General features: G+C 54.7%; 7 protein-coding genes across 7 annotated transcripts; 2 read left to right on the top strand and 5 right to left on the bottom strand.

Annotated features, from left to right (window-relative positions):
• Window positions 1–2,428: 2,428 nt before the first annotated feature.
• Window positions 2,429–3,939, top strand: LTHEOB_7693 (C6 transcription factor; the record flags this gene model as incomplete). Its single annotated transcript, XM_035517087.1, has 2 exons — window positions 2,429–2,497; window positions 2,545–3,939. 2 exons carry the CDS (start codon window positions 2,429–2,431, stop codon window positions 3,937–3,939), a joined length of 1,464 nt encoding a protein of 487 aa, XP_035371202.1.
• Window positions 3,940–4,164: 225 nt separating this feature from the next.
• Window positions 4,165–6,013, bottom strand: LTHEOB_7692 (uncharacterized protein; the record flags this gene model as incomplete). Its single annotated transcript, XM_035517086.1, has 6 exons — window positions 4,165–4,326; window positions 4,390–4,724; window positions 4,958–5,037; window positions 5,090–5,201; window positions 5,253–5,521; window positions 5,676–6,013. 6 exons carry the CDS (start codon window positions 6,011–6,013, stop codon window positions 4,165–4,167), a joined length of 1,296 nt encoding a protein of 431 aa, XP_035371201.1.
• A 540-nt stretch (window positions 6,014–6,553) lies between these two features.
• Window positions 6,554–8,174, top strand: LTHEOB_7691 (Pyridoxal phosphate-dependent decarboxylase; the record flags this gene model as incomplete). The annotated part of the gene is made up of 3 exons (XM_035517085.1): window positions 6,554–7,400; window positions 7,454–7,572; window positions 7,635–8,174. The coding sequence occupies 3 exons, from the start codon at window positions 6,554–6,556 to the stop codon at window positions 8,172–8,174; spliced, it is 1,506 nt and encodes a 501-aa protein (XP_035371200.1).
• Window positions 8,175–9,069: 895 nt separating this feature from the next.
• Window positions 9,070–10,260, bottom strand: LTHEOB_7690 (Extracellular dioxygenase; the record flags this gene model as incomplete). Its single annotated transcript, XM_035517084.1, has 2 exons — window positions 9,070–9,816; window positions 9,880–10,260. The coding sequence occupies 2 exons, from the start codon at window positions 10,258–10,260 to the stop codon at window positions 9,070–9,072; spliced, it is 1,128 nt and encodes a 375-aa protein (XP_035371199.1).
• A 2,359-nt stretch (window positions 10,261–12,619) lies between these two features.
• Window positions 12,620–15,361, bottom strand: LTHEOB_7689 (DNA ligase ATP-dependent; the record flags this gene model as incomplete). Its single annotated transcript, XM_035517082.1, has 2 exons — window positions 12,620–14,656; window positions 14,705–15,361. 2 exons carry the CDS (start codon window positions 15,359–15,361, stop codon window positions 12,620–12,622), a joined length of 2,694 nt encoding a protein of 897 aa, XP_035371198.1.
• A 475-nt stretch (window positions 15,362–15,836) lies between these two features.
• LTHEOB_7688 (Ran-interacting Mog1 protein) lies at window positions 15,837–16,560 on the bottom strand (the record flags this gene model as incomplete). The annotated part of the gene is made up of 3 exons (XM_035517081.1): window positions 15,837–16,134; window positions 16,225–16,431; window positions 16,484–16,560. 3 exons carry the CDS (start codon window positions 16,558–16,560, stop codon window positions 15,837–15,839), a joined length of 582 nt encoding a protein of 193 aa, XP_035371197.1.
• Window positions 16,561–17,428: 868 nt separating this feature from the next.
• Window positions 17,429–18,074, bottom strand: LTHEOB_7687 (Zinc finger protein; the record flags this gene model as incomplete). Its single annotated transcript, XM_035517080.1, has 2 exons — window positions 17,429–17,582; window positions 17,842–18,074. The coding sequence occupies 2 exons, from the start codon at window positions 18,072–18,074 to the stop codon at window positions 17,429–17,431; spliced, it is 387 nt and encodes a 128-aa protein (XP_035371196.1).
• Window positions 18,075–18,495: the final 421 nt, after the last annotated feature.

Genomic DNA, 18,495 nt, shown 5'->3' with positions numbered 1-18,495 from the left:
CGAGACATTTGAATTTTCCTGAATGTTTCCTCTCCATTCGCAATGAGGGTATACCCCGGGTCAAAAGCCATGGGCGATTCGACGGGACATGCTGGCCTGTTGGAAGTCTTCCATGTGCCTCAACGAGTAGTGAATTGCTATGCTATGCTACACATGCTTGTACATTTTCCAGAGTCACATGCACGGTGTTCTAGAAGTGACCATGTGCTTCTTCCATGCGATTGCCGAAAGTGACATGCCTGCCCAAAGCGTCGCTTCGGGAGCCTGGGCACATAGTCTTTTCGCGCTCGCGCTCCGCACCTCTTCCTCTTCCTCAACGCTCACACTCCCTCAGGATGTCGCCAGCAAGGATATTCACGGCATCTAATATTGAAGCTCACAAACACAGCTCCGCTGCCGCTGGCGGAGGAGGCGATCCGCCAAAGCGCCCACGCGGCGAGCCTGTGAAGGGCAATTGCTCCAGAAGCTCCATGTGAGCTCACCACCTCACTCTCCTTCTTGAATTACAGTTTGAGCTAACACAAATCCCAGTAAGAAACGATGGAAGAGCGAGTGGAGAGGACTGTGCTGCCGCTGTGGCCGGAAAAGGCACTGCGGCAGTTGGAGACGGTACCTCTATCGCTGTTACCACTGCAATACCGACGGACATATCGGAGAGCTTTGTCCCAATGTTGACAAAGATTGGTGGAAGATTGTCGGTGGAGGTAACGCTGATAAGCGTTTAGAGGATGTTTTCATCAATCCGCCCGTTCCTCCGCAGCCCGCCGACTCCTCATCTTCGCGAGTCTCATCTCCGCAAGTTTCACCTCGGCGCGCCAGCGACAATGCGCTCCCGCAAGTCTCCCATCGGCAAGTTGCTCTTCCACGAACCACCAACAATCCGCGTCACCGTCGTCCTCAGCAGCTCGAGGATGAAGAGTCAACTCCACGCATGCGCACATACGCGAGTGTCGCTGGTGCTCGGGACCAGCAATCCCGGCCCAGTCAGCCCCAGCACGCACAGAATTCTTCGGCTGAACGAGATGCTAGGCGTGTCGCCATTCGTCAAGCAGGCCCCCAAGCTGAGCGCGACAGGCGCCGAGATGAAGCACCTTCCTCTCGTTTCTCGGACCGGGTACCAGCCCCGCAATTCACTTCGCCGCTTCTTAGGCCGAACACGAATGGCCACCCATACCCACAGCCTACACCTACGGGAGGCTGGCCCACTGCATCGCATTTCCCCATGATGGGTCCAACTGCACCAATGACTCCCTTTCCAGGCTTTCCGTACCTTTCCACCCCAAGCGAACCACAGTATGGCGCCATGCTAGGTTACGCTCTGAATTACGCCTCGACCATACTACAGCATATGGGCCGTATGTCGTCTGACAACCACCAGCCCTCTGGACATAGTACACGTGTTGAAGAGGAAGTTACGTCGCCTGAGGAGACTCCAACGTCTAGGCGGGCCGTACGGGCGACAAAGAGAAGGGGAAATGGAAATGACAGTCGAAACCCTCAAGACCAATAGTTGGTAACCTTGCTGTCTCCCGTGGCTCACCTGAACACTTGGACGGCCTTCTCAAAGACCTCAGTTGCCTGCGTGATGGTTATCTTTTGGCATTTCATTCAGCATCCCTTACGGGATGAAACTTCTCAGCCATGTTTCTCTTGAAACTGTTGGGCCTCACTCACTGTAGAGGCATCATTGCTGTGCACTCTTCTCATGTGCCAGTCCGCACCATAATACGGTGAGAGAAAAAGGAACGGTACCTTTGTTTCTTTGTGGCATGGCTTTTCACTTGCTGAGAAGATACAGCTTCACTCCTGGAGGAGTAAGTATCTCGATGGATCGGTGTCGATGGAGCTTAAATGGCTTCGCAGGCATACGCCGATAGTGCCTTCTCATCGCGACCGATGCCAGCTAACAGTCGGGAGGTATACTAGTGAAATGGAACACTTTGCTGTCAAAATGCGTGCGTTGTTTTGATTGTAAAGTAGTGAAATGCCATGTCGGGAAATATTTGTGCAGTCGTAATAAACTCGGATCTACATCCGGAGAATTAATTCGACCATGCGAGCAAGAGTTGGACATATGCAACGGCAGGTTTGCTCCAAATGCTGCTTGGAATATGATATCTTGCTCAGGAGACGAAAAGACAAGGCGTCCAGTTTAGGCGGTGACGATCATACGCAACTAAATACCATAGGGCTGTAAGACAGCTACTTAAAAAGGAATATGGTGCTCAGGCATTACACCAACACCAAGACAAATCTCTTGGCATCAGCGTGGCTGAGGTAGTGTGGGGGCGGAGACGATCTTTAGCGGCACAAGCTGAACTGCGGGACAAACCTAATCCGCGACACCTCAAACCTTCCCTAAGTGTCGTTCGACAGGACAGTAATCGGACCAAATTCTCTGGAGCTGGCTCGTTAGAATATCGACACAATGCAGAAACGAAGATCACACACCAAGTCGCGCAGAGGATGCAAGGGCTGCAAGGAAAAACATATCAAAGTACTTAGCCATGACTCCACGAGCTTCCATCGACTGACGGCGCGCAGTGCGATGAACAAGGACCGCCGTGCGCGAATTGCAAATCCCGGGGGCTACCATGCGCCTATCCACAACAACGCTCCTCGCGCGGCAGCGGTGGTGGTGGTCCCTCCATTAAATCCTCGTCGTCCCCCTCATCCTCCTCAAACTCCACCCAACTCAGCCCCCGCCCGTCCATCTCGGCGCACCTGCTGCCCATCGACTCGTCGCCGACGCGGCGGCTGCTCGAGCTGGAGCTGATGCACCGGTGGTCGACGCGCACGTACAAGGGCATGTGCGGCATCCCGAGCGACGCGACGCTGATGCAACTGGAGCTGCCGCGGCAAGGGTTGTCGGAGCACCCATCCCTGCTGCACGGCATCCTCTCGCTATCAGCGCTCGACCTGGCCACGACAACGGCCGACCCGCGGCAGGTGCAGGGCTACCACCGCGCCGCGCTCGAGTACTACGGCCACGCCACGCGCGCCTTCCAGGACGAGATGCTCAACATCACCCGCCAGAACCACTTCGCCCTGTACATGCTCTCCGCCTTCTTCGGCGTCTTCCACTCCGCCGTGCTGCATCTGCCGTCGATAACCGATGGTGGTGGTAGTGGTAGTCGTAGTAGTAGCAGCAGTAGTAGTAGCGGAGGGCCAGGGGGAGGAAATGAGGAGCAGGATCAGGTGAAAATGCCACCCAACAGCGTCCTGGACCGCATACCCGAGATGTTCGCGCTGCAGCGCGGCACCGCCGTCATCGCGTCCAAAACGTTCATGTGGCTCCACGAGGACTACGAGTCGTTCCGCCTGGTGCGCGAGATGGGCGGCGCCCCCGCCAGCCTGTTGGACGCCGACACGCGCCGCGCCCTGGCCCGGCTGGACGTCGTGAACGACGCGCTATACGGAATCGTGCGGACGCCGCCATTGTCGGAAGACGATGATGGTTTCGACGACGGCGGCGGAGAGGGCGTCGCGTACGGCGACATCGCCATCAAGGCGCTGCTGCACCCGTCGCACGAGACGTACGCGGCCGCCATCAGCGACCTGCGGCGCTGCTTCGCCGAGCACGCGCGCGGCTGGATCGACGGCTTCGTCATGGCGTTTCCCATGTGGATGGGCAAGGACGTCGTCGCCGCCATGGAGCGCCGCGACGACCCCATGGCGCTGCTCGTCCTCATGTACTTTGGCGTGCTGCTCGAGTTCAACGGCCGCAACCAGTGGTGGTGCGCGTCGCTCGGCGCCAAGCTGGTCGTCGAGATTTCCGACGTCTTCGTCCGCTCCGGTAGAGAGTTTGGGCTCGAGTTCTGGGACGCTGTGGCGTGGGCCCGGCGGCAGTGCGGGTTGTCTGTCGGTGGCGTCTGCATGTCGTCGTCGTCGTCGTCGCAGGACGACGGGAGGTCGGGGGAGGTCGAGGTCCTGGAATGAAGAGGCGGTTGGTGTATATAGAAGCAGATTTGCATGTGGTACAAGACAGGCTAATCTCAAGTACAGATATAGACTGAGAAAGGAGTGATGAATGCATCGCTAATATCCACAAGGAAAAGACTATTGGAAAAATAACATATGTGGGTAGATGAAGCTGTCGTCCGGACGAGAACGTCGAATTAAAAGTTCTACATATAGGACTGTACGGAAGAGGTGGATGAGAGTCTACGACAAATCTTCGGGGATGACGTCGGACCATTTTACGTCTAGGTCGAAAAAGGGCAAGTCCGGTTCGCACACAGTGCCGGGCTCGGGTAACTTGCCGCTTACAAAGTAATCGTGGATGGCCTTTGTGGTACAAACCGAGGTCTGCGCAGAAGAGCCGTGCTGCATTGAAAAAGAATCGTCAGCTTTCCATTATAAAAAAGAAAGCGGTTGCGAGGAACACACTCCAAAGCCTCCATGTTCCAGTAGAGCGCTTCCCGGGAAGGATTCACTGGCATTCTTTGCCGAGACGAAAGGTGTGACGGCGTCGTACGTGTTACCGATGATAAGGAGCGGATGCTTGGTCTGCACGTTATAGTCACCTAGGTATCGCTCCTTGGATTCGACCGGCCATTGGGAGCATATCATGACATCTTCCGCAACATCGCCCTTAATTCTGCTGAGCTGCACCATCTTCTCCAGAAATGGCATGACATCTTCGATGCGGTCTGTCCTCATCATTTTGTCGGCGCAGTAAATAGCGTAATAGGCCTCAGCTCCTCCATAGGGGTCATCGAAGACTGTCAGGTCAGCGTCAGCAGCAAACTCCCCTTTCATCGCGGCACTGATAAGCTTAGCCAGAGTAGGAAGCCGGTTGTGAGTGTAGAGGGCCAGCCTGGTCAAGATTTTGATCACGCTATAGTTCATCACGAATCTTGGGCCGGCAATTGGGTGGTATTTGAGGTCGTCCTCCAACCAGCTGTAAAACTCTTCTCGAAAGCAGCCGCGGTCGTGTTTAAACGGGCCAGGGCACATTTCTCCTCGCCTGCATCGAAGCATTCTTCCAAGAATTTGGAGAAGGCTTTGTCCGCGTCTGTCAGCGTCTCGACGTCTCTGATAGTTGAACAGTTAGCTTCATGCGCTAGAGAGGGTGCATGATACATACTGAGAGTGCCAGTACTCATGGATATTCATGACAGCGTCCAGAATCATCCTATCGATGCGATCTGGGAACATGGCTGCAATGGTTGCGCCCAACACAGCGCCATATGACGTGCCTAGTAGTCTACCGTCAGCCACCAGTACAATATCCGAATTTCTCGTCTTACCCCAGTATCTCAGCAGCCCATCCTCGCCCAGGACGGTAGCGACAGACATGTAATCCCTTGCTGTGTACGCGGTTCCGATGTAGCCCCCGGAGGTCGTGATGTTGGTATTGTTGGCGCAGATGCCGGTGTAAACCTTCGTGATGGCCCAATTTTCACCAAGCGTTGTATCGGAAGAGTTCCAAGGCCAAGCTGTGTTCGCAGAGTTCCAGTCCTTGTAGTCTTTTGGGGTGGCGAAGCACGAGAACGGGAGTGTGTATGGTGTAGTTCCCCTGATAATCATCAGTTCGTCCTTAGCCGGGTACAATCCCCTGCTAGCATAAATCTTTCATGTCATGGGTAGTTGAAGCTATCGTCTGGACGATAGCTTCATCTACCCACATATGTTAATTTTCGAAGGCACCTCTCTGTATGGGAGACTTTTACCTTGGATCAAGGGTAACAAGATCAAAGGAGCCGCCGGTATACCTCAGAAGTTGATCCGCCCTTTTTGCTAGAAAGGGTCCACCTGGAAGTCCGGGACCGCCAAAGTTGAACAAGATGGTTCCTTGTGAAGGCTGCTTTGTCGCAGCCACTTTATAAAGTCTGAGCTCGATCGTCTCACTTGAGTTGGGTGCCAGGTAATCCAGCGGAACTCGATACCCGCCGCAGACCACTGGCATGGTTTGGCCTGGGATTTCGCACGGGGCCCATTGGTTCTGAGTTCGAGGGGCTGCAAAGGCAACAGCCGCTTGGGCGAGCATGAGTTTGGAGTTGAGAAGCATGGTTGAGGTTGTGGGCATGATGAAGGGCCATTGTTGCTTGTTTAAATAAAAAAAAAATAGAATGGCTTGTTGGGATATGGAAAGTGGATCCAAGGTTCTATGCAAAGTATTTGGGTCGGATTTGTTGGGCAAAGGTCGACCAAGGCTGGCGGTGTTCAGTGTGGAATATGTAGGGTTCAAGAACGCCGGTTGTACAGCGACTCTCTCGATACGCGTATTTCATCCACTGTGGGAATGGCCAATCAGACGGGCAACCGATGACGAGGATCAAGGATCACAACCTCCCGATCCGAACCGCAGCAATCCATAGCTGCACGACCGCATTCAGACTTCGGGTCTTTCTTTCCATTAGCCTGAGCATTCGCGGATCGAAGTCACGTGCGTAATTGCTGCCTGAGCGGAGGGTCCCCGCGCCAGGCCACAACCGGCCCCCACCCCCGAATGACTCCTCCGGCTGGACCTGTCGAAACGAGCCTAGTCAAGCCATTTAAAGAGACAGCTCACTGGAAACCAATTGATCACCGACAACAACTTGCAAAAATGCCTATCCAAGACATAGATGCTCTGCACGGTACTCTCCTGCCGTTTGGATACTTGGCATCAGCCCAGGGTCCAGTTCTGCCTTCGGCACAGGTGCTCGACAAAGCTCGGAGCGCCCTGGTCCACACTCTTCCCGAGACAGGGCTTGGCTACCAGAGAGCAACCAGCCACCTCGTTGATGACATTGTCCCCGCATTGAACGCTAACAGCAGGTCTGCCAACTACTACGGCTTCGTCACCGGCGGCGCCACTCCTGCCGCAGCTCTCGCCGACAATCTCGTGACAGCCTACGATCAGAACGTCCAGGTCCACCTCCCCAATGAAACCGTCGCCACCGACGTCGAGGATCAAGCCCTCCGCCTCCTGTGTCAATTGCTCAAGCTGGATCCCGACGATTGGCCCCACAGGACCTTCACCACCGGCGCCACTGCGAGCAATGTCCTCGGTCTTGCATGTGCGCGGGAGCACGTCCTCCGCGCCGCTTCTTCCAAGAATTCGGGCCAGCCCGTCAGCGTTGGCGAGTTGGGTATCGTGGAAGCTATGCGTGCTGCTGGTGTAGATAGCGTTCAGATCCTCACCACCGTTCCTCATTCTTCTCTAGCCAAGGCGGCCAGCATTGTTGGACTCGGCCGCGCGTCAGTCAAGTCCGTGTGTCTTCCTGGTGCATCGCATCGCTTTGACATAGCGAAGCTGGAGGCTGCACTGGCGTTGGAGAGGACAGCGTCTATCGTGGCAATATCCTGCTCCGAAGTCAACACTGGCCGCTTCGCAACGTCTGGGTACGCAGAAATGGCCCAAATCAGGAATCTATGTGACAAGTACGGTGCTTGGATCCATGTGGATGCTGGTGAGTCTGCAGCCAGCCATGGAGACAGCGAGCAACACTTCTGACTCTCCCAGCATTTGGCCTTCTTGCCAGGGCACTGGCCACAGACGAATTTTCCCAGATTATCTCGGCAACCGAAGGAATGGAACTCGTGGATTCCATCACCGGAGATGGCCACAAGTTGCTCAATGTGGTTAGTCACCCTCTTCCCGTCTCCCTGCCGTTCCACCCCCAGTCTAACCCCCAGCATCAAAGCCCTACGATTGCGGCTTCTTTTTCAGCCGCCACCTGCAAACCGGACAAGACACCTTCCAGAATGCGAACGCGGCGTACCTGAACGCCGGCGCAGCCGGCAGCGGCTCCTGCATCCCTTCTCCCCTCAACATCGGCATCGAAAACTCGCGCCGATTCCGCGCTCTGCCCGTCTACGCCAGCCTCGTCGCCTATGGACGAGAGGGCTACCGTGAGATGCTAGAGAGGCAGATACGCCTCTCTCGCGCCATCGCCGGCCTCATTCTCGACCACGCTGCATACGAACTCTTACCCCAGTCTGACGCGTCAAGGAACGATATTTTGGGCGGAATCTACATCATCGTGCTCTTCCGCGCTCGAAACGAAACGCTCAACCGGGAGCTCGTCAAGCGCATCAACGCGACCTCCAAGATCTATGTCTCTGGCACGTCTTGGGAGGGTGCTCCGGCCTGCCGCTTCGCTGTGTCGAACTGGCAGGTTGACCAGGAACGAGACCTGGCAATCATTCGTGAGGTCCTAGACACTGTAAGCCGGGAATTGTGAAACTTCCTGGCTGCGACAGCAACGCCAGCGTTGGGGAAAAAAGCAGAACTCGGCTACGATGAAGAGATAATAGACAAGACCCGTGTGGTATCACGCCCTGCAGTAAAAATAAGGACGCACATCATTGGCCCACTTAATCGCGGCAGCTCGAGCAAACACTAGCACGCAGCGGAGGCATTCATAATGACGAAATGGGCACTGATTCGAACCAACCCCGGAAGGCTTAAAATCATCAGCTATTGAAACATTGGCCAAATCCTACGTAAACTAGTCTCCAGGACCGAGCGCGACGGGCCCACTTGGCTTCTCTCTTACGCGGCGTCTGATCCCTGTCGAATGAGTGAATCTGGAAACAATCGAACCGTAGGGAAACGTTCCAGAACACGCGCCCGCTTTTACAGGGGGTATTGCATCCGAAGGCGAGCATTGACTGTTTTTCGTTCATATCATGGGTACTTGAAGCTATCGTCCGGACGAAGGTGTCGAATTAAAAATTGTACATACACGTCCGGACGATAGCTTCAACTACCCACGTATTGTTTTACTTTTGGTTCAAAAAAAAAAAAGGAGGGGGTGAAAGGCCGCGCCATAGCTACCCCAGATTCGAGGATCCTGCTGTACGGGACGGAAAGGCTACCAGGATCGTCGCAGTGTCTCGGAGATATTGACCTCTCCCAAACAACCCGAGTCTGGTAATACTAGCAAAAGCACGTCGACTTCACATGAATGCATCGATAGACTCAGTGGTTGCGTTCGAAATCTCAATGGCGCTATCTACATTTTACAGAAAGATGCTTTACAGAAAAAATGCTGTACAAAAAAGACGAATGCTCTTCTCCCGTCAATATCATCACTTTCATCCCATCCGCTCATCATCATCCAAGCGACCACGCGCTTAAGAGGAAGGAGGAGTGCCGGAAGGAGCGGTGCCAGAAGGAACAGCGCCGGAAGGAGCAGAGCCACCGCCCATGCCGGAGCCGGACTCGGAGTTCTCGTAGCCACCGTTGGCAGAGTAGTAAGCGGCAGGGTTGACGGTGTAGTTGGCGGTCGAGTCGATGCCGACCGAGATCCAGGAGAAGATGCCGTCAGAAACCGAGTCACCGAGCAGGACGTACTCGACAACGGGGTCGATGTCGTCAGCCTCGCCGGAAAGGATGCTGTCATCCTCGTTGAGGGTCCACTCCTGGGTGTTGGTGCTGTAGGGCTCGAAGGTCTCGACCTCGTTGATCAGGTCCTGGTCGAAGAAGATCTGGCCAACGTGAGCACTGGTGGTGCCGCCAGTGATGGTGCCGTTGGGCAGGAGCGACCACGAGCCGGGGCTGTGGGCGAGGACGTGGATGTGGTTCGTGCGCGACGTGTAGTGGCCGGGGACGATGGAGACGAACTGGAGCACGCCGTCCTCGTTGGTGGCCTGGATGCCGCGGAGGAACGTCTTGTCGAGGTTGCTAGTGTCGGAGGAATCGCCGTTGCCGCTGGCAGCGATGCCCGAGTAGACACCGGTGGCGTTGCAGTGCCAGAAGTCCATGGCGACATCCTTCACGGGCTCGCAAGTGTTGGTGTCGATGACTTGGATATCCACGTAGAGAGGGACACCCTCCTGGGACTCGGTAATGTTCTGACGGAACAGCTCGCCAACCACATACTAATCGCACAACCTGTTAGCATTCAAGTCCTTCAGTGTGCATCATGGAATAGGGGGTCTCACGTAAGGACCCTGGGTGGTCTCGGGAGCAAGAATGCAGGAGTTGTTGCCGGTGAAGAGGAAGCTAGGGTCGGCATTGGGGGTGACACCGGTAAGGTCCGAGTGGTGAGAGGTGTTGAGGACGGTGTCGAGGTCACGCTTGGCGAGAGTAGCACGCTTGCTGAGCTGGTCGTGCATGGCTTGGCGGCGGGCGGCGTTCTTAGCCGCAATGCCGCGAGCCTCGAGCTTCTCGGCGCAGTGGGAAAGAGAACGCTTGCTCATCTTGGCCATGTTGGTGCGGCGCTCGAGAGCCTCGGCCTTGTGGTCATGGTGCGGGTGGGCAACAACCTCGGTGGCAGCAAGGACGGAGAGCGCAACAGCGCCGAAAGACTTCATGTTGACCATCTTGAGAGTGAAATGAAGGATGGATCTATCAAAGATCAAGAGAATGAGTGGGAGAGGAGTGTTGAGAGCGAGAGATGAGCTTGGTGATGGAGGGAGAATCGTGGCAGGTCCCAAGGCCTTTTATTCGTACAGGTCAAAGCAGACTGCCGCCGAGCACGGCATCGATGCTGCCCTGATTGCGCAGGGCTAGACATTGCCAATGGGAAGGAAAGTGATGCACGACACGTAAGCCTGGCCACTGGAGCATGAAGCGGGAAGAAAGCACAGGCGCATGTGGAGAAGTTAGTGTAGTCTGGTCAAAGATTCGAGGAGAAAAGCAAGGACGAGCGCTTGAAACAAAGGCGAGTGACGCAAGGGGAGGCTGAAGTGGCCTCTCCACGCGTAGCGGGCGAGGCGTCCGCGTGGCAGGGCGCTAGGCCCGGGGCGTATGGTGTTTAGCAGGTCTATATTAGCGGCACGGTTTAGGAGAGTAGTGAGTAACGCAAAACGCGCGAGGCGTGATTGGACCGAGGCGCAGTAGAAGGGCGTCTGGCTGACGCGGATGGCTTCGGCGGTAGAGGAGGCTGAGAAAACGGCGTGGCGCTAGCCGGATGGGGAAGTGGGAGGAGAAAGAAGTCGTCGTCAGCGCTCTTGGCGAAGGCTTGGCGTTGGCGCACAGGGAAAGGGCGATGCCTAAACAGCCGGTGTTCGAGTCTGAACGAAACGCTCGGGCTGTCGTAAGCAGCCTCGCGCGCCCCGCCATTGGGCAGCCGCTGCAAAAGTAGACGCGCAATTGCAAACCCTTTGCTCGGAGCTCGCTACTGGCTGCAATCTAGCGGCGCAGCACAGAGCGAGGCCGCGTCACTCGCCGGCGAACATTTGCCGGCCCTGACGGCGGCAGTCAGTCAAGCGGCTGCTATGGACATGAATCAAGCACCATGCAAACCTTCACTTCACTTCTCTTCCTTTTCCGCGGGCCATCACCACACACTCGCCGCCCTCACCTCGAGCTGGAGTCGACTCCGCGACCTGGCCACGTCAAAATGTCGTCTCTGCTGAAGCAATCCGGCACACAGCCCTTCCAGCCTGACCAACGCCTTGCGACGTAGCATCAGTTGAGACCAACCACCGTTCGCCGCCGAGTTCGATTCGTGCACATTCCCTGAACGGACCGGCCCCTATCCCGCAACCTCGAACGTCTGCGGAGATCGACTCCGACACGAGGACAAATACTGCTCCCCCCTCGTGTCGCCACCTCAGCCTTGTGCTGTCGAGTGTGGCGTCGCGGAGCCATCAGAGGCACCAACGGCGAGCACTCCGAATCCGAACTCCCCCACCCCAAACCAGGAAGCGACCGGCCCCAACCACCGGCGAAAACCCCGCCGTGAAGCTGAGTCCCCAACTTCAGACGTCTGCAGGAGAAGTGTCCGACAAAACAAGTGGACCCTCCAGCCATTCATGTCCGCACAAAATGCGGGTCTGCTGTGCTCCGTACGAATTAGGAAGTTGCACTCCTGATACTATCATCACCTTCTTCACGAAGCTTACACTGCCTTTGCTACTGCCGCACGTCGGAAGGTAAGCCGCTCTGGCTCATATGACTTCTTAGCTTCCATCGGTTATGCTTAAGTGCGAGCGACTCCAGACCCTACGCAGTGGCGTGCTATTGGATGCGACCATCTCATGGTTCCTAAGTCAATATTCCCAGGAATATGACGTGAGCTTGTATCATATTGAAAAGTAGCTGGAACTGGCTTCTGCCAATCATGACTTCGCGGTCTGTCACAAAAACACTGCATTGGTCTGCCTCTGCCTTGTTGCTCGTGCACATATGAAGTTGATCTGTTCGCCATAGAGTCTTTATCTAGTGTCGGGCTTTTGACAGGAGGTATACAGGCTGACTTGTGAACGGCGCGCGCATATGTGTACCCTCACTGCCTACCCACCATCGTCTGAGAAACCATTCTCGAATGGCAGACCCAGCTATCAGGTATGGGGTCCAGCTTTAAATGCAAAATAAACAGTCCCCTCTTACAGCCAATGGCTAGCGTAGATTTATTTTTTACTTATGCCATGGGTAGCTGAAGCTATCGTCCGGACGTATATGTAGAATTAAAAATTCGACATCCTCGTCCGGACGATAGCTTCAGCTCCCCAAATATATTATTTTTTAAGGCAGTGCTGGGAGCCCTACTATTCTTCGCGCTAGCTATCGGCTGCGAGAGGGGGCTGTATAACATACGTGCACACATCTATCCTTGCGTGCGGATCAGTATCCCGTATGATGACACTCGAGACAAGCAGACAATGCCCTTAGCCAATTCACACTTAATTTTTATTGGATATCTAACCCGCTACTTCCAGCCCGATCACTCACACCTCAGTCATCATCGTCAGCCTCATCATCGACCATTGGCTCCTGTGTCCTTGCCGAAGGTGCCTTGGTCTCCTGCTTCCGGTACAGTTCGGCCAGGAAATCACTTGTGCTCGCCTCCTCGATGCTTTTGTCCTCTCTGACTCGTAGGAACCGCGGAAAGCGGAGGCTGAGGCCGCGCTCCTCACTGATGAGGCCAATGGCTGCAGTGTAGGTCGGACTGAGTGTAATATCGGCGAACGCACACTCCCAGACCTCTTGAGGCTCGAACCAGACGGCAGGTTCGCCGTTGTACTCCACGAAGGCCGGCTTGCTTGAACGCACGTTGGAAATTCCTTTCTTTCCATCTCCTTCTTGCCCCTCGCTACCCTCGCAGTCATCGTCCGAAGCAGCGGCCCCTGCGTCGGGATCGTATTTGGCTCGGTTGGCGGTGTAGAATTTGTCAGTGAATCCGGACATGCACTTGGTGACAGCTTCGAGACAGCCGGTTTCAGGATTGCGCACGGCCAGCAGGATAGGCGACCACCACTTGCACTTGCGGCCGTTGCCGTGCCAAGCACCGATAGGGATGAGGTCAATCGTGTCGGCTGACGTGTTGTAATCCTTCTTGACTTTGAGCCAGGAGTCCAGACGTTTGTCGGGCTCATATGTAGCGAGGAGAGCTTTACGACGACCACCCTTACTCTTCTCATCCTTCTCTTCTGCCTTTCCAGCATCGGTATCATTCCGCTCTGGCATGTTCGTGTTCTTTGTAGCTTTCTTTGCTTTTTGTGTTTTGACTGGGGTGGGAGGTGCTTTTTCGTCCGTCGTAAGATCCGGATTGGGTAGATTATCCAAGACCTTGACCATGATGCCTTCGCACTTGTTCTCCGTCGCCCTCTTGAAGAAGTCGCTCACAGCTTCCTGATCGATTGATGAAGCGTCAAGGCTTTCAACCCACGTAAAATGGTTCGGGATCTCTGAAAAGAGGCTTCTGAGCAGAGACCGCCGTTCTCGAAATGGCCGGTCCAGCAACTCTTCGCCGTTCAGGTACATTAAGTCAAAGGCAAAAAGGCATACGTCGATCTTAACGTTGTGGATCACCACGTCCTTGCGTGCTCGATTGGAAAGCACCTGGAAGGGCTTAAGATCACCAGTCTCGCGATCGATGGCCACAACTTCACCCTCGAGGATGAAGCTACTGACACCTTCTCCACGTATCTTTGGCACCAAGGCAACAAGGTCAGGATACTTGTCAGTCATGACTTCTAGATGGCGAGAGAAAATCGTGACTTTGCCTTGTGCATCGCAATGTACTTGTGCGCGCTGGCCGTCATACTTGAATTCGCAGCTGAAATCCCGCCCTTGAAGCTTCGTTAGCATTTCGCCCAGATCGCGGGTAATGCTTCCGAGCATAGGCCGTAGAGGAATGTGCATCGAAAGCCCACAACGAAGGAGCAACTCGTCACACACTCCAATTTCGAGGAGGGTGGGCACAAGGTCGTTGTAATTTGGCCGACGGGCAAAACAAGCTTTCACGATTTCTTCGTTGTGCGAATAAATCTCCGAGAGCTGCTCTTTCTTCAACTTAGCCAGTGATGAGAGTGGTTGGATGAGGAAACTCGCTCCGGGGGGGCGCGACATCAGGAAGGCTCGAGATAAGGCAATAAGCATGGTCGTCTTGACGGCGCCAATGCGGAGATGCTGGACCAAGGTCCTGACGATGTAGCGGGATTCTTCGGCGCCCCTTGAGTCCTGCAATAGCCGCTCCACAATGCGCTGCTTGATTTCTTGGCTTCCCTGGCCTTTGCTGTTCGCAATCTTGACCAGTGAATCGTATACCGACTTGATGGTTAAGGGCTTCGGTTTTCGCAATGTAAAGCTCTGGCGTTTCTTCGCTTCAAAGGCTACGTCTCCAGCGTCTCCATATTTGTTGTATAGGCTCCTCAAACCAGCGTTATTCAACCCGCATACTTTGATCAGGGCTTTCGAAATAGCCGATCCGCCCAGACCCAGCTCGAGATCGGCATAGGGCGGCGCAATAGAGTTTGTAGCAAGCCAGACCTGCTAAAATGTAAGCGGATATAGAGTGTAAAATGGAGGCACACCAACAGCAGGCAACACGCTTTCCGGATCACCTTCAATGATTGTCCGTAACAGATTGACCAACGTGTCTACGATCTTGATCCTGCTCTGCGTACTGTTGACCAAAACAAAACACCTGGTCAACAGCGCATACGTCGCGTGTCCTCCATCCGCCGCCCAATGTGATTTCAAGTCCGGAACATACTTGGAGGGTTCGAAAGTGAGAGGGCTTTGGTCGAAAGGTATAGTCGAGGCAATTGCGTCCTCGTCAGTTGCAGTAGATTGTAATTTGAGAGTATTCTTGACAGTTGGGGGCTGAAGCACATGTTCGACTACACCATTCATATCTGCTGTGGAACTTCCCTCGCCGCCTGGAGTGTACTGCTCGTTGTCGCCACCACTCCTGCCTTCCAGGGGGGTTTCTTGCCGCTCCGGCTCCTCGGTATTATGGACACCATCTTCTCTATTCCACTCTTCTTGAAGTTTCCTGGCAAGTTCTTCATCGGACAGCTGGGTGTCTGCTCGGCCGTTATGTGGGCTCTTCGCCGCATCTTGGTTTGGCGTCGAGGCAGACGCAGTTTGAGTCTTGTCTTTCTGCTTTGCAAAAAAGTATTCAAGGTTGTGCACGGGTTTTTCGGAAGCCTTGAAGTCATTTTTCTTGCGTCGTTTTGCCGGACTGCTCATGATGATAGCGTGTTGGATTGTTGCGGGCGGAAAGTGAAAGTCAGCTGGTCGCAGCTTAAGCTCACATCAATCGCGTCATAGGGACCTGCCAGATACCCGCGGATCTTCCGGAGCTAAGCCCAAACTGTGGGTGATTTCCCGTTGTTTCTGCAGCCGATGGCCAGCCTCGAGATATGCCTCATTTTTTCAAAAAAAAAAAAACAACAAATGGGTAGTTGTTGAAGCTATCGTCCGGACGTATATGTATAATTATCAATTCGACATTTACGTCCGGACAATCGCTTCAACTACTCATGACATGAGCAAAAAAAAAAAAAACAAATCCACGCTAGCCATCGGCTGCGGGAGGGGACTGTAGGAACATCACGTGTGGAATGTTCGATTGTTTTGCAACCTAGTTTAATTCATGTACCTGAGTTCCTGTGCTGTGCAACGCTATTGGAGCGTGCCCACAACGTCTTTTTTTTGTAATGGCCTAGTCCTCCGTAACAAAAAGGCTGTAATCCTTGATCTCAAAAGTCTGCAGAATATGCTGCTTAATTGCTGTGGCGGCGTCCATAAGCGGGCCCTGCCTTGCTGCTGCAAAGTCGACATCTTCCTTGGGATATTCGCCGGGCACGTGAGGGACATTGACTGTGATGACAATGTCCGTCTTCTGCTCGATTAGGCGCACGAGAACCAGTAAAATTCCCGTAAAATCCGGCTGCGGCCTGCGGTTCTCTGGCGCTGCAGCTGGGTGTTGAGTTGCAACAAGGGAATACGCGGGGACGTTACTGGTGGGCGTATCAGCAATGTGAAAAATACCTTCTCTCACAACAAGAGCCTCATAACTCTTACTGTGAAAGTTTTTCAGACTGACTTACGGCATGCGTGCAAGAGATGCAACGTTGAATTGCCAGGTTTGAAGCGTGTCGTTGGGCTCGACTATGTCCGAGAGGTGGTACTTCAGCGCTTCCTCGTCATTCCGTGCCTCAGGCTCGTCGACCCGCTCAGTCAGGTCGAAGATGACGCTGGTCAATCCATTTCGGTCGAGCCAGACTTCTTGAGTATCTGGTACCTCGCGGATAGAGCTGGCACTGTCAACCTGTGCTTTGTTGCCAATACCGAAAGCAAGCAACGTACCTCACATCGCCGAAGACAGATGGGAGCTCAACCGTGATGGCACCGCCATAAAGTTGTACAGAAACAAAAGCAGACATGGCTCGTGTAGTTTGTGAGGAATGGTTGAGAAAGCTGTGTCAGTGTCGCAGATTTCGCGGTCGCCTTTATGTTGCGCGTGGTTGGCAGGCAGAAGGTCAGGCAGCAAGCAAGGTTGCGCCGCAGCTTGCGCTTACCTAGACGTACCTAGGTCACAGCGCATGAGTACTGAAAGAAAGTACTACACACTCGGCCAACCCATTCATCTTTCAAACGGTCGTGACAGTGTTGTCAAAAAAAAAAAAAAAAGCACTTTGGCCGTAGCTGACGTCTGGCTATGTCATGTTCTGTGTATCGCTACAGCTTCATGACTCGAGCACCAAATCCTTGGAACACATGGACGTAAATCAACATGACGAATGCGCAGATGTGCGACGATTCAGATCATAGTACGCCAAAGCTATAGAGAGCAGCATTTGCCTTTTGCGGGGCCGCAACGGTTCTAGCCCAGCCTTGCTGCAAGACGATGCAGCGCACCGAGAAGCGTGCTGACTGTGGATGGCCATCCGGAACGCCAGGCGCATCCGTCCATCCGTGAGATATTCCCTCATGGACATTGCATCTCGATCCTGCCCCGTTTAAGGGATGTAGGAGACCCTTGCGGGCACATCACTGCCCACATCCCCGCTGGTTTACGCAGCCACGGCGTCATACGGCTTCTGTGCCCAATCGGACAGCGCAGATATCAGAAACGTATCCGGCCAGCAAACACGAACGCGTGCCGAAAGATCCCATTTCCCGCAACTCCACACTCTCCTGGACCCAGCAACCATAGACTCTCCCGTTTCCCCGAGCAGAACCGAATGAACGCCGACTGAATGCCTGCCCCTTCAATGACTCGCTTTTTGTATCCCAGCTCTGTGAACTGCCTCATGCAACCATCTCCTCCACCACCATTCCCTCAACAGCACCCGACAAGCCAGTCTTGTCTGCCCTGTTGGTCCTGGTACCGTTGTCTGAACGCAGTCCAACGGCTGCTTCGGACTCCTTCTGAGTGTGTGGTTCCTCGCGCAGCTGCCGCAGCCTAGAACGAAGGATATGTTAGTCGGATGCCGACACTTGACTGAACGAGATTTCTCTGACCACACATGGTCTGCAATCAATATAAGAGTGGTAGCGCGAGCGTAGCGGGAAAGTTTATACTTTGGTCCAAGGCAACGAAAAGAGAAGCTCCTGGGCCCAGTTGAACATCGATTGAGTCGCAATCTTCGGAACCAAATCATGTCTTGCGAACCAATCTCCGGCGTACGATGCAATTTTTACGGTACACTGCAGGAGCTTACCTTCGCTTGTGAGGCTTGCCACGCTGGTGCGAGGTGAGGTTGTCGTTGCTCTCAAACCATTTGGCGCACTCGGTGCAGTAGAACTTGCCCAGGGCGGGCAGGTCCTCCTCCGCCTTGGTTTCCTTGTAGAGCTGGAGGTGACGCTCGGAACGCAAGTCTGCGTAGACCTGGTCGACGTCGCGCGTGTAGCGACGCGTCTTCTTTTTGGACTTCTCTCCTCGGATGGCGGGCATGGCGATGGATGGGGGCTGAAGTCGATCGGTTGGCGGCGGCGACTACCAGGGCGGCGGATGTTTTGCGTTGCAGTGCTTGCGTTATTGCAGGGCGGTCAGGCTCCGCGGGCACGACAACCCCGGCACAAAATTTGGGCGCCGCGTCGGGCGTTGCCGCCGCTTCTCCGAGCTGGGCAGTGCCCCTTCATGTGCAATTGCCGGGCAGCGCGGAACGCTGCGCCGCCCACGCAGCGCGACATTATTTCGTGGCGGTGGCAGAGCCAGCGCAAATACGCAGCGATGTGCTCCATACCCCGGGCTGGCGATGTGAGCCCAGGTTGCATTCGCCGGGCCAGCAAGGTCGCGGCCCGGTGGACCTGCCGCTTCTGGCACGCTTGTCGAAAAGCAGACCTGCAGACCTCGCAGATTTTTCCTCAGCGTC

The sequence above is a fragment of the Lasiodiplodia theobromae genome, assembly GCF_012971845.1.
Source record: "Lasiodiplodia theobromae strain AM2As chromosome Unknown scaffold_23, whole genome shotgun sequence".
Lineage (NCBI taxonomy): Eukaryota > Fungi > Ascomycota > Dothideomycetes > Botryosphaeriales > Botryosphaeriaceae > Lasiodiplodia > Lasiodiplodia theobromae.
The sequence above is the reverse complement of the archived record's forward strand: the minus strand, read 5'-3'. Positions and strand labels throughout refer to the sequence as shown.